General features: G+C 47.7%; 1 protein-coding gene across 1 annotated transcript in view; it reads left to right on the top strand.

Moving 5' to 3' along the window:
* The first annotated feature begins 1,718 nt into the window (after positions 1-1,718).
* YY1 (YY1 transcription factor) overlaps positions 1,719-13,547 on the top strand; it is a 39,120-nt gene continuing 27,291 nt past the window's right edge. Inside the window, exon 1 of the mRNA XM_074956232.1 lies at positions 1,719-2,694. Coding sequence (XP_074812333.1) covers positions 1,998-2,694 — 697 coding nt within the window. The 5' untranslated portion in view covers positions 1,719-1,997. The remainder of the gene's footprint in view (positions 2,695-13,547) is intronic.

Consider the following 13,547-nt stretch of genomic DNA (forward strand, 5'->3'; position numbering starts at 1 on the left):
GGGGGTGGTTGTTATTTGTACTTAGGTGGAGTAGAATGGAGGGGGTGTCATTATTTTTAGATTTAGCCTAGGTCAACAGAAAGGATTAAAAGGAAACAACCATCATAATCATGCAGTAATTCTTACCCATTACAAACCACAGAATATTAAATGAAATGTTTTGAAATCCATTTGCTGTCACTTCACTGGTGGACAATGACAATCAAATCAATTTCACTTTTGTTTAATCAGTTTCATTTTAATGTTTTCAGTACTGGAAACTTAGTTTTAAAACAATTTTACAGTGGAATTTCTGAATACGTTGTTGAGTCATTTTTATAAGCTTTTATGTTTAAAAGGAACTCATTCTTACAAACTGGAAACTTTGAACCAAATTTAAATTGACACTGTTTAATCTGTGACTGAAATAGACTACAGGGTTTTCCCAAAATCCTCCTTGAGAATTTAAATGCAGTCATTACTGTACTACCTGCCCGATAGTTAAAAAACAAACAACAAAACACTCCAATTTCTAACACTGTACAATTACCTGAATAATAGCAAGGATAGGAGAGTAGTCAGGTCACTGTCTACTGGTGTTATTGATTGCTGTTGCCTGGACCTGCTCTGAGCAGAGCAGCTAGCCAGCAGTCAGTCTACACTAGTGCTCCACTCACTGATGACAGTGAGACACTTCATGAGGTAGGGGTGGAATAGTCTAGGAGACACAGCCTATTTGTTTTCCTTTAAATGGACAACAGCTAGTAAGCTGCCGTTTATTTTGCAGTTTGCTAGGGGTTCTTCACTTTTGATCCTAAACCGTTTGATTTTACACACGCATAGGATTTCTCCTTCAGCAGCCAGCTGCATGGCAGTGACAGGGTAAAAGTAATTAACCGAGCTTGTGAAGTACAGTCCTGTAGATTTACTATAGTCTCCCCCTCTTGTCTTACTTGTTGCACAGATCCCAAAGCACCCTCCTCCTGCTAAGGTGCATGTCTTCCGCTTAACACTTGTCTGTTGTTTTGGCCAGGGCGAGTCATCCGGTTTAAAAACACAGGGATGCGTTACACTAAAACCGTATCGCCGCAAGTGCTTTTTCTTCACTATAAATCAGATGTAACTTCGTCAGAAAGCGCCAGACACTGAGCAGGAGGATCGCTTGGGAGAGCGCTACTTGACCCCAGCATTAGGAATAATAAAGGGAAGCGCCCACAGTCGCCTGCCAGCTGTGCCGAGCCAGGAGCTTGCGGACGAGAGGTGCGAGCTCTCGGGCCCTCTAGAAGAACAGGCTGGAACCACGGTTGGCTCCGCCCGCCGGTGCGGCCGGCTTTCCAGGGGCGCGGCGGGAGCACCGAGCGAGCGCCCCGCAGCAGCCCCACGGGGGCGACTCACCCCGGCTCAGCCCTGGGGCGTGTTCCCCGGGGCGCTTGCAGCTCCGCCACGGCCCGTCACAGAGACCGGGAGGGAAGCGGGGTCACGAGCATAGCAACCGTCCTCGTACGTCGTTTCCGCTCCGCAGGGGCAAAAGAAAGGACCTGGAGAGAGTGACAGCTTCCTCCCTAGTCGCTGTCGGCTCGGGTCTTCCGCAAGAAGCAGGGATAGGCTGGGAGGGCTAGGGGGCGTGCCCTGCTGCCCAGCGATAGGCTGTTTATGGTAAAGGGCAGGGCCTCGGTGCCAGACGCTCTCCAGTAGGCTGTCCGGGTTGAAGGGGCGTGTCCCCAGTGCTAGGCGCGGTATGATAGGCTGCTTAGCGTGAGAGGGTGAGTCCCGGCGGCAGCAGCCTCCAGGGGCTGAGGTCCGTCTCGGCGGTAGCGGCGGAAGTCTCGCGAGGGAGCGTAGCCGGGATTTGGCGGCTGGCTGCCTCCCTCTCGCTGGCTGCGAGGAGCTGCCTGGTGTTTGTGTGGAAGGGGGAGGAGGAGAAGGAAGGGAAGCGAGAGGAGCCCGAGCCCCTTCGCCTGCCCGCTGAGGGGAGCGGACCGGACCCCCCGCCCGCTCGTCCCCTCCCTCGCCCCGCCATGGCCTCGGGAGACACCCTTTACATCGCCACGGACGGCTCGGAGATGCCGGCCGAGATCGTGGAGCTGCACGAGATCGAGGTGGAGACCATCCCAGTGGAGACCATCGAGACGACCGTGGTGGGCGGCGAGGAGGACGAGGACGAGGAGGATGAGGATGAATGCTGCGAGGAGTGCGGCCCGCACCACCCGCCCCATCACTACCACCACCACCACCACCAGCCCATGATCGCGCTGCAGCCGCTCGTCTCGGACGGAGACCCCAGCGGAGCGGGCGGCGGCGCGGGCGGCGGCGGCGGGGGTCAGCTCCACCTGCACCATCACCAGGAGGTGATCCTGGTGCAGACCCGTGAGGAGGTGGTGGGGGGAGACGACTCGGACGGGCTGCGGGCCGACGACGGTTTCGAGGACCAGATCCTCATCCCGGTGCCGGCCCCCGCCGGGGAGGACGAGTATATCGAGCAGACCCTGGTCACCGTGGCCGCCGCCGGCAGCAAGAGCGGTGGGGGCGGCGGCTCGTCCTCTGCCGGAGGCCGCGTCAAGAAGGGCGGCAGCGGAAAGAAAAGCAGCAAGAAGAGTTACCTGAGCGGGGGAGGCGGCGGTGGGGCCGAAGGCGGCGGAGGCAGGAAATGGGAGCAGAAGCAGGTGCAGATCAAGACCCTGGAGGGGGAGTTCTCGGTCACCATGTGGGCCTCGGGTAAGTGCGCGCCGGGCCCCTCCCTCCCCGGGCCCTAGGCCCCGCCGGGCGCCCATCAGCTCTGCCAGGCCGGTTTTGTTTTGAAGGGAGGCCATGTTTTGATGTGTGTGATGGGCGCCGCCATGTTCATCGCCAGGGCAAGTATGGCGGCTCCCCCGAAAAGATGGCGGGGTCTGCGCTGCTGCTGCTCCTGCTTCTGCCCGGCTCCGGCGGGGGGAAGGAAAGATGGCGGCGGCCGCCAAGATGGCGGCGGGGGGGGAGGGGGAGCGAGAGGGAGGCAGCGCGCTGCTGGCTTCTGGACTAGGCCGCAATGGCGTAGTTTCTGCAGCAGGGGGAGGCGGGGTGTGCGGGCGGGCACGGTGCGGGGTGAACCCAGCCTCCTTTCCTCGCCCCCATTGGCTCCATCTCCTCTCCCCCCCCCCCCCCCCGCTTCTCTTTCTCCCCGGCTCTCTCTTCCCTGCCATCGGCTCTCTCCCTTCCCTGCTCCCACTTCTCCGCGTCGGCTCTCCGCCTCGTCTCCCTCGCAGCCGCCTCCACCAGCGCCCTTTCCGCGCCCCGTCTCGCTCTGCCTGCCGGTTCCCTCCTTCCCCTCCCTTCTGTCCGCCGCACACCCGGGGCCCCATTGGGCTGCATTTTAATGCTGAACATGGGCCGCAGCCCCGGATGACGCGTGTACTTCAGCCCGTGACCGTTATATGAGGGGGGCGGAGGGGAATAAATGGCTGCCTGAGCGCCGCCTGCCTCAGCGCTCACGCTGCAAGTTGGTCGTTAGGGCAGTGGGAGGGTTACGGGCGCTGCCTGCCGAGGGGTGGGTGCCTGTGCCTCATTGGGGCACTTATGATTTCCCTGGTTCCAAGTGAGCCCAGTGGGCGAGCCAGCCCTGGTGTGCTTCTGCACTGGGGACTCAAGCCCGTTGCAAGAGGGGCTGGGTACTTTGCCTGACATGGGGTGGAGGCTAAGAGAGGAAAACACCTTTCTGATGACTTTTTGTGTGTGTGTGCGTGCTCTTCTCTATCTAGAGGGTGCTCAGATACCAAAATGATAGGGGCCTTAGAAATAACCAAGATAGGAGCCTGGATCTCTTGTCAGCAGCTCTGGATGAAGGGGGTGGATCTTATGTCAGAGAAGCCTTGGTCCTTGGCAGCATCTTGGAGAGTGGGGGAGGGTTTGCCTGTGGATCCTGTCTTGCACTTGAAAATGTTTCAGCTCTGCCTTTTTCCATTTGATAATAACGGTGTCAGATGCTCTTTCAGTTCGTCTGTTTTAGGGACGGGGAATTTACACCTGTCAAAGAAATTCTTAAAAAATGTAAAATCCAGTGTAATACAACATTTTAGCCTTTTGTGATAGGGATGGTGGACGGTTGTGCTTGCAGGGTTAGGAATCAACCTGATTTTGTTTCTGGATTTGCGAATGTGTTTTATTCCAGATATTGTTTTCTCTCCCTTACTTTTGAAGTGTTTTGTAGATTTCTGGAAGAGCTAGGCAACAATCAGTGCAGAATTGTTACTTGCTGTGTCTTCTCTGTAAGAATCACATTAACACCTGCCCTCCAGCAAAATATATTAGTAGATCAGTTGTTCGCTGAAACTGTGTGTATGCTGTTCATGAAGAGCTGGCTGTTATGAGTCTTGAGGAAGAGGTTGGAATTCCATCTTCCACTGCTAACTACTACTATTACCTCGAGTGTCATAACTTTGAAAAAAAATTTATACTCTGAATTTTAACTCATAGAATGCAATAGTGGTCAAGCAGGTAGAAGAGACTGTGCACAAAAAATACAGCTTAGAGCATCTGCCACTGTAAGCTGTAAACTAAGCTGTAAACTGTGTAGTGTTGCCATAGCCTGTGTCTAGTTGTGGTCAGTTGAAGGTATGTTAAGATAGCTGAAAACAAATGACCGGCGGACAACTGAATAAACAGGCTACAGGAGATTGCCAAAATCCGTTAGCAAGTGCTAGTGTGCATTTGAATTCTGCACTTCAAAGTGTCCAGTATGGTGCTTGCTAAAAGCTTGTTATACATACAGATTAGTACTTCATTTAAATGAAGTAAAATAGATGTAATGAATGAGCCTGATATCCTAATATAAAACTGGTATAAATGAGAGAAACCCCATTGATATCAGTGGACTCTGTTCCTTATACTAATGAGAGGAGAATTTGTCCATGTTTGTAACAGTTTATCAGAGATGTTTGAATTATACTGGCACAACTGACTGCTCCACATATTTAGATTGTAATCCAATGATGTGGGGTTGCTTATTTTTAATTCTTATAGTAATAGTCTTGCTAGAAATCAGGGCTACTTTCTTTGTTAGGGCTGGTCTACACTAGGAATTTACTGGCAGAGCTGCATCTCTCAGGTGTGGTATGAGTATTGGGTATGAAAAATCCACACCCCTTAGAGAGACATAGCTATGCTGACTCTACCCCTGCTCTAGACAGTGCTTGGCCAGTGGAAGAATTCTTCCTTCCACCTAGCTTCTCTCATGGAGGTGTCTGACACAGATGGGAGAGCCCCTCCTGTCAGTGTAGACATTACCTATGCTGAAGTGCTACAATAGCACACTTAGGGCTTGGCTACACTTACATTTTAGCGCTCTAACTTGCTGGCTCAGGGGTGTGAAAAATCACAACTCCACAAGCAGCATACCCAAAAACTCCACCTCCCTCAACAGGGGAGAAGCTTGTTAGTAGTATACTGTTATCACAGAAGATAATAAAATAGGACTTTTGACACCACATATTTCAACTAAACAAGGCTTAAATTAGTGGCTTTTAAATGTTTTGCACCATTGAGCCAACTGTGCAAAGTGTATGGCGTGAACAAGTCCTTAATTACCTGGTAAGACTTCATGTCTGACTTAGAAATTTAGTAAAAAGTTCATCAAAGAGAGAAAAATAAACAAGTGGCATGTCAAGATTTGGATTCTGTGTGGCTTGCCTCTGGGTGTTTCAACGAGGAACAAGGGCACTTTGCCTTCAAACACTGTCGAGCAGTGGTCTCCAACCTTTTTTATGCATAAGATCACATTTTGAATTTAAGTGAAACCTAGGATCTACCCTTCCCCAAGGTTGTGCCCCCCCATCTCCAGTTGCTTGCTCTCCCCACCCTCAACTCACTTTCACGGGGTTGGGGTTTGGGAGGGCATGCGGGCTCTGGCCTGGGGCTGAGGAGTTCAGGGTGTGGGAGAGGGCTCTGGGCTGAGCCTGTGGAGGCGGTGACTGGTGCAAGCTCTGGGAGGAAGTTTTGGTGCAGGAGGGGGCTCCGGGCTGGGGCAGAGTGTTGGGGTGTGGGGTGCAGGCTCAGGGAGGGGGATCAGGGCAGGGGATGAGGAGTGCAGAAGGGGGTACGGGCTCTGGGAGGGAGTTTGGATGCAGGAGGGCCTTCTGGGCTGGGGCAGAGTGTTGGGGTGCAGGAGGAAGTATGGGGTGCTGGCTATGGGAGGGAGCTCAGAGCTGGGGCAGCGATTTGGGGTGCAGGACTGCGTGTGGGGTGTTGGCTCCAGGAGGGGGCTGGGGGTTGGGGTGCAGGCTCCTGTCAGGGGGAACTTACCTCTGGTGGCTCCTAGTTGGTGGGGCTAAGGCAGGCTCCCGGCCCCACAATGCTCCCAGAAGCAGCCAACATGCCCCTGGAGTGGGGCACGTGGCTCCGCGTGCTGCCTCTCTGCTGGCACTGCCTCCATAGCTCCCATTGGCTACAGTTCCCCATTCCCAGCCAATGGGAGCTGCAGGCAACAGCAGCGTGCAGAGACCCTTGCACCCTCTTTTTTTTCCCCCCTCTGCCCCCCTGAGGCCGGGAGGGCATGTTGACTGCTTCTGGGAGTGGTGTGGGGCCAGGGCAGGCAGGGAGCCTGCCTTAGCAGCAGCCCTGTTACTCCACTGGACTTTTAGCGGCCGGAGATTGCGATCAACTGGAAGAGTCTCCAGGATCAACCGGTTGGTGACCACTGCTACTGAGCAATATAAATTAACAGCTCCATGCCATTTTCCAATGCTATTAAAGTGATTGATAAACCAGTGTTGTTAAATTTAGGGCTCAGATCTTTCCTTCAAATGAGCGTTACCATACATCTTCTAAAATCATGCATATATAATAATCTATTAGATGTGAGCCTGTGTACCTAAAAAGGTGAGTATTTAGTGTTGTATGGTTGTCTGTTGCAGCACTGTTGTTGGTAACCATTTAGGCTTTCCATAAAAGTGCTCTTATGTCTCCTTCTGTATTCTGCCATATCAGAACTTGACAAACACAAGGTTGGTTTTAAATAAAATATTAGTTTGAAAACAGTAATGCTTTATAGCAGTTCTTCAAGCTAACTTCAGCTTTGCATCTGGAAAGCTTTCTGACTTACTTCCTTTCATATATGTGGAAGTACAAGAAACAGTGATCTGATCTGTTAAATATTTCTTCAGATATTTGAAAATTATTATAAACTCTTCAAGCGTATTCTTACACCAGGTGTTCCCAAACTTGGTTTGCGACTTGTTCAGGGTTAGCCCCTGGCAGGCCGCAAGACGCTTTGTTTACCTGAGCGTCCGCAGGTGCAGCCGCTTGCGGCTCCCAGGGGCTGTGGTTTGCCGTTCCTGACCAGTGTTTGGGAACCCCTGTCCTACACTGAGCAGCCTCTCTGTACTGTCCATAGTTTATCTCCAACGTATGCGTTGGGTGCCATTCATGATCGGAGAAAAAAGTGTGTGGAATGAATGGTGCTGTTTGCTCTAGTGAGGAAAAGGCCCTGATTTTCTTTATAAACTGGGAAAATTCTGGGATTTTTGTGGCACAAGAATGCACACTTAGGTTTTTTTATAACTTTTAAATCTGTAATTTAAAGTAATGCATTGCCATTTAGCTTTTTAACTGATACTTCAAAATCTGTAACTTACTAGATCTGTTGCTTTTTGTTATACCTGTTTTCTGTTCCTGGCTTCAGACCCCACTGTTGGTAAAATATATACTGTAGTAGCACTCACAGGCCACAGTCTGGATCGGAGCCTCGTTATGGTAGGGACTATGCAAACAGTTTTTTGTTTTTTCCTTTCTATAATGAATCAAGTTGTCTCTCTCTTTACCCTTCTGTGTTCATGTTTCCCTGACACCTTACAACTTTTGTTTTCTGGAAATGAGGAACGACTACGTGCTTCTTGGTTGTAGGGAGAATGGGTTGAGGAAATGCGATTCTACACCTCCCTCCTCCCCAGCATCATAGCTGTCTCTTCCACCACCCTCCCAGCTTCGATTTGAGTCCTCATCTTCAATGAATTAGGGTCAGTGCTGGGTTTGGATAGTAGCAGTAAGAACTTACAAAACCCCAGTCAGATTGCACTCTTACTGAAGCTTGTCAAAGCTCTGAGCAGCACTGGAGCTCTTTGCAGACTGGGGAAGACAGTACTGAAATTGTGGCTCCAGAAAGACTTGTTGTTTTAAACACTAAGCTTAGAACATTAGGGCCTGGTTTACACACACTGCATGGATTCAACTAAATTAGCTTCTAAATTATAACTTACTTCTGTGAGGCCTCTTAAAATAGGGTTGTGGCTAAAATTGATTTAGCTTAATTTGGTAATACCACAAAAGAGTTGCATTGATTTAGTTAAATAGTGCAATTTCTGTGAGTAGACCAGTCCTAAGCCATCCCCTTCAGCTGTTGAGCATTCTGTTCAAAAAAACACATTTTTGAGTGTCATATGCTCAGACAGGAGTTGACAGAAAAATTACTCCTGGGGGAATTCTGTGCCTGTGCAGAATTTGTCCCCCCACAGATATTCTCTCCCCCCCTGCAAAATATAGGTTCTACTGGAGAGGTGTTGCAGTTACACCTTTCGCTCACCAGGGGCTGCCATGGTGCCAGAAGAGATGGCAGTCAGTGGGCAGAGAGGGATGGAAAGACAGCGTTCCTCACAGTCAGGACAGAGCAGGGCATGTGGGGCTGCTAGAGATGGGGTGTCACAGACTGGGGTTCAGAAGGACTAGTGGAGGTACAGACTGCGGTGTGGGGGTGACAGCATAGAGCCAGGAGTTGAATGGGAGGGAGCTGCAGGGACACATGGGGATGGGGGAAGGGAGGTTGCAGGGACACACAGGGATGGGGCAGGTCTGCCTGACTGAATGGGGAGAGGTGAGGGGTTAGCTAGAGTCTGCATGGGCGAGGCTTCCCAACTCCTTACCAATCCACCACCCAAAAAAAAACAAACCACCCTGTTCCATACTTCTCTGACCCACACCCAACAATCCTCCTTCCAGGCTCCTTCCCTCTCCCTCAGCCACTGACTCCCCCAAGCCTTTGCTTCTGAAGGATGCAGGAAATATGTTCTTGTTTTGTAGTTTAAATGAATTACTCAAAGTTCTGTATTAATATGCCTTGTTAGGAATCTATTTGTCAAAACATTTCCTGACTTTTGGGGGGGGGGGGTGAGGGGGGAAATGATCTGTTTTGTTAGACTTGCTGACAGGTATTTTGAAATGAAATATATTCTCAAACTAATTGAAACTGGTGTGGTTCTATTGTGTTGTTTTGACAAATAAAATATGCAGAATTTTAATTGTCACACAATTCCCCTGGGAGTACAAGATGTAGTAGTCTGAGAGGGCCAAAATACATGAATGATAAAAATTGTAGTAGTCTTGATAATTTTATGGTTCCATCTCAGTGGGCTTCCATTTAAATGTCAGTTTAAGATTATGCTCAGCCTCACATCAAAGCATCTAGGAGGTTTTGACTTCTGACTTTCGTGGGTTGTTTTTCCTTCTCCAGCATCTAGTGCTGTCTGTCATTAGAAGTACAGTAACTGCCATACTTACCAGACCAGACATCTAATTCAGGAAGGTGCAAAAATCTCCAGGTAATGGAGAACTATGGAATAAGGTGCTTATCGGAGAACTTATTCCCAGTTGAGGCAAGTAGTGATTGCCTATACCCTCAAGCAGAGGACGATAACCTTTTTTTAATCCTGATTCATAAAACAGTGGACGTTTTGGGGATCCTTAAGTATTTATCTGCTGTCAGCCTGTAAAACTGTCACAAGTTCAACTGTAAATATTTTCTTTCCCCTGTCTTAAATGTAATGTCTTTCAATTGTGAGGGTAAATCTCACATTTGTAGCATTAATTATTTTAAATACCTATCAAATTGCTTCTCACTTGGTTGTTTCTATACTAGAGTCCTAGTCTTTTAGCTTTTAGTCAACTTGTTTTAGTTTTAAATAGATTAAAATAACTATAATGCATAATTAACATACAGGAGAAAGGGTGTTTTTGTTAAAGGTTCAGTTAAAGACTTGTGCCTTGCAATTAAAATGAGAGCACGCACAACATATCTAAGAACCCTATAAGTCCTCCAGCAAAACAAAACATCAGACTTCATGTTCCTGATCTTTCTAAGGGGAGAGAGAACTTTTCAGAACTTTTGCATACATCATAAAGAATCGGATACAAAGGAGTTTTTAAGCTGGATTTTTAGGTAGTTCTTTATCTTATTTATACCTTTGTGGTTGCAGCATCCTGCGCAGCGGTGAAAGGTTAGGATCCTGTAGGCTGTATATGTTGCCAGGAGTTCCTGTTTCTATGCTCAGGAAGAGGTTAAGTAACGCAGTGAAATACAGAAAAAATGTTTGGTTTTTTTGTCGTCGTCTTTCATTGAGAACTGGAATTCTTAAGCTTCGGGTAGCTTTAAAAAGCTTTGTGCCATCTCAGTGCTTGAGGTAACAGTCATTAAAATTGGTTTGGAATGGAGATGGGGAGCTGAGGCGTGAAGTTAATTAGAATGACTTAAGTTAAAGTTGGTATTTTTTTTCAACTGCCCCAGCTGGAAATGAATCAAGTCCACCACTGTATACGTGGACACCCCATCTTTCCAGTGGTGGCTGGCATTCATTTCTAGCATGGGCAGACAGAGAAAAAGTACCTTAAATCTGGTGTGGATTGTTTGGACAAGTGCAGTACTCTTTTGGTACCAATCCAGGAGTTGGTATAGGAAATCTCACACTGATCTAAGGTCTAATTTTCAATCCTTCATTAATGGTGCATATGTGAATGAGGGGAAGAACACACATCTTCAGTATTTGCTTAGTAGCTGAAGTTGTGTTCTGCTTTGCGTAATGCAACTTTATTGGCTTAGTTCTTTAAAATAAAATCTTGTGTGTGAGCATAGACGTGTGCACAAACACTCCTTTTGGTGCCTTACACACATGGTCTACTCTTTATTGCCATTCTCGCTCCATTTTTTGACTTCCCATTTACTTTTTTTTTACCAGGTGGCCTTCAAGATCAGCCCCAGGTGAAGTGTCACAAAATATTATGTGGAGGTGACAAATGTTTGAATTGTTTGGCTGGGGAGGAGCACACAGCAGACTGGTCACCCCAGACTAGTGAGGTTTCTGGTTACTGCTGCAATGTGTGTAAGAGCTTTTGTGCAAGGTGGACTGCATACTACCTTGACCGCTAATGGGTAGTCCACGTTAATGGAGGGTGAAGTCACAGTACCAACCAGTTCCCAAATCCTCACACTGTGGCTTTCTTCTCCCTTCCACTGGATGTTTGGTGACCTGGAGAGTTAATGTAAGTGTCATTGTCATGTTTCATGGTGGCCTCACATAAATGTTGAAGTCAAATCATGGCAAGATCAATATGTGCAGCACTTAATCAATTCATACATCATCTAGTGATGATCAGGTTGGGTGACCTGGGCAGAGAAGAACCCTGTTCACAATACGTGCAATGCACATTACACACAACCCAACAGTCAATTAGGTAAACAGTAGGTGAGGCAGAATGGAACTTGTAACAAGAGGTTTGGCACATAACTAGAGAATTTAGCAAGCTAGCAACAATTTTCTTCCAAACATAATAACTAAGAAGCCATTTTGCCAGAAGAGATCAACGAGCAGTGGCCACAGATGTGCTGTACCAGTCCTGCCACACAAATCTGCTTGTGTCTTTTAACCATTCTTGCCATTGTCCAGGACAAAGCAGAAAGTCAGCATGTTGCAGGAGGTTGTGATTCTGATGACAAGGCTTGAAGAGACCATTACTATTAGCAGATGGTCCTGTGTATTCCTCAGCCACTGAATTCATTCTTTACCACAGAATTTTATTCCAAAATTTTAACTTTTTTAAACCAAACATTCTAATCTTGTGATTATGAAGATAACATTGAAAAGGTGAATTGAGAATAAGGTGATGGAATGTTGTCTTTCCCAGTTTACAGAAGGCCTGAAACAGTAGCTCTTAGATTCATCTGCCCTGCATCTCTCAGTCAGGAGATTCAAAGATTGCAAGATTGGTGGGGGAAGGAGGGATGCAAGAATTTGGCATTTAATGAACCAAGCAACCAGCGACTTTCTGTCCTTGTGCACTCTTGGGAGTTGTCTGCAGCTTCCTTATGTTCTCCAGCTTTCCCAGAAGTGGGATTTATTTCAATTATAGTATATTCTCCTTGCTCTGTAATCGATGGAGCCAGATAACAGGGCTCTGGAAAAAACAGGTCATGGAAATGAAGGGTATCTACGGAGGTCTAAACAAAAATATTGACTGCAGAAGCTAAGAGTTCTTTTCATGGCATTTGGGAGTGTTTGCTACAGAATTTTGTCCCGTTGTCCCAGAGTATGGAGGACCCTAATTATCGGACCTAATAAACATGACCATTTCCACTGTTCCTACCAAACCAGCTGGCTGCCACTTGACAAGATATTTGGACAGGGTAATCTCTACCCTTTCACTTTCCAGATACATTCTATTGTTGGATTTTATCTTGTAATGTTACTGTAATTTAAAATCTGCCATACACAGTGGAGTTGCACCAAAATCAGTAAAATACGTTGTATGCTAGGGGGAGTCTTCACAACACAGTTCGCTTGAGCATAACTTAGTTACTGTTGTGAACACCTTTTCTTCACTATAGTGTCAGTATGAGTTTGAAGGTGCCCCGCTTAAGATGTGTATCACATATATCCACGGTACTGGAAATGTCCAGTAGGAAGAACTTCCACTTCAGGTATGGAGCTTTATCCAAGCATCCTCTCGTGTCGTCAGCAGAGACTCAGGATTCCACTTTGCAAAAGGATGTTTAGCATGATGTAGATATCCCAATGTCTCTCTTGATTCTCTTAAAGACAGTATCTCTGTATGCCCTCTGTCAGGTTTTTTTGTGTTTGGTTTTTTGTTAGCAGTCATGTCGGCCTGATGAGTATTGGAACTAGACGCTCTCTCCTTAGAGTGCTGGTAGTGCAATTTTCATGCTGATAAAGTGGTTCTTGGTGGACAAACCTGGCATTTGTCCATGAAGTCACTTCTAGATCCCATAAATCACAGGAGATAGCACATATTAGTCCTGTCCCATGTTATCATTGGAAAAGCTGTGGCACACCTGGCATATGGACACTGTACTAAAATATGTTTAGTCAAATCCAGACTGTTGAGAAAATCACGATAATCGGGGCTCTCACATGGCTGTAAGGGAAAAAAGTCTTGAAGCCTAAAATATCTGGGAGCATCAGCTGGTGTCTGATATACAAGGCATAGATTGCCTTCACCCATGTCAACTACTGTAGAGTTAGTTGGTCATCAGCATATGGATTAGCCTAGCCCAGGTATGAGGTTCAGTGGTGCTTTACTCACCTGTGTGGTACTAAGACTTCTGGGGGGCATATCCCATGGTTCTTTATGCTGCAGTAAATTGAGCTGCTATATGCATCTTTCCCAGTGAATTGTGGGAGATCTTTTTCTCTTTCTGGGCGTTGTCAGCAGGGTGGGGAGTGGGAAGGTCCCTTCTGGCCCTGTATATATCTGATTCTGTAAAGACCTTGGGGGACTGTTAGCACTAAGGTAGTTTAGCCTGCATTCTCACTACAAGT

This window comes from Natator depressus, chromosome 6 (assembly GCF_965152275.1).
Source record: "Natator depressus isolate rNatDep1 chromosome 6, rNatDep2.hap1, whole genome shotgun sequence".
NCBI classification, from domain to species: Eukaryota; Metazoa; Chordata; order Testudines; family Cheloniidae; genus Natator; species Natator depressus.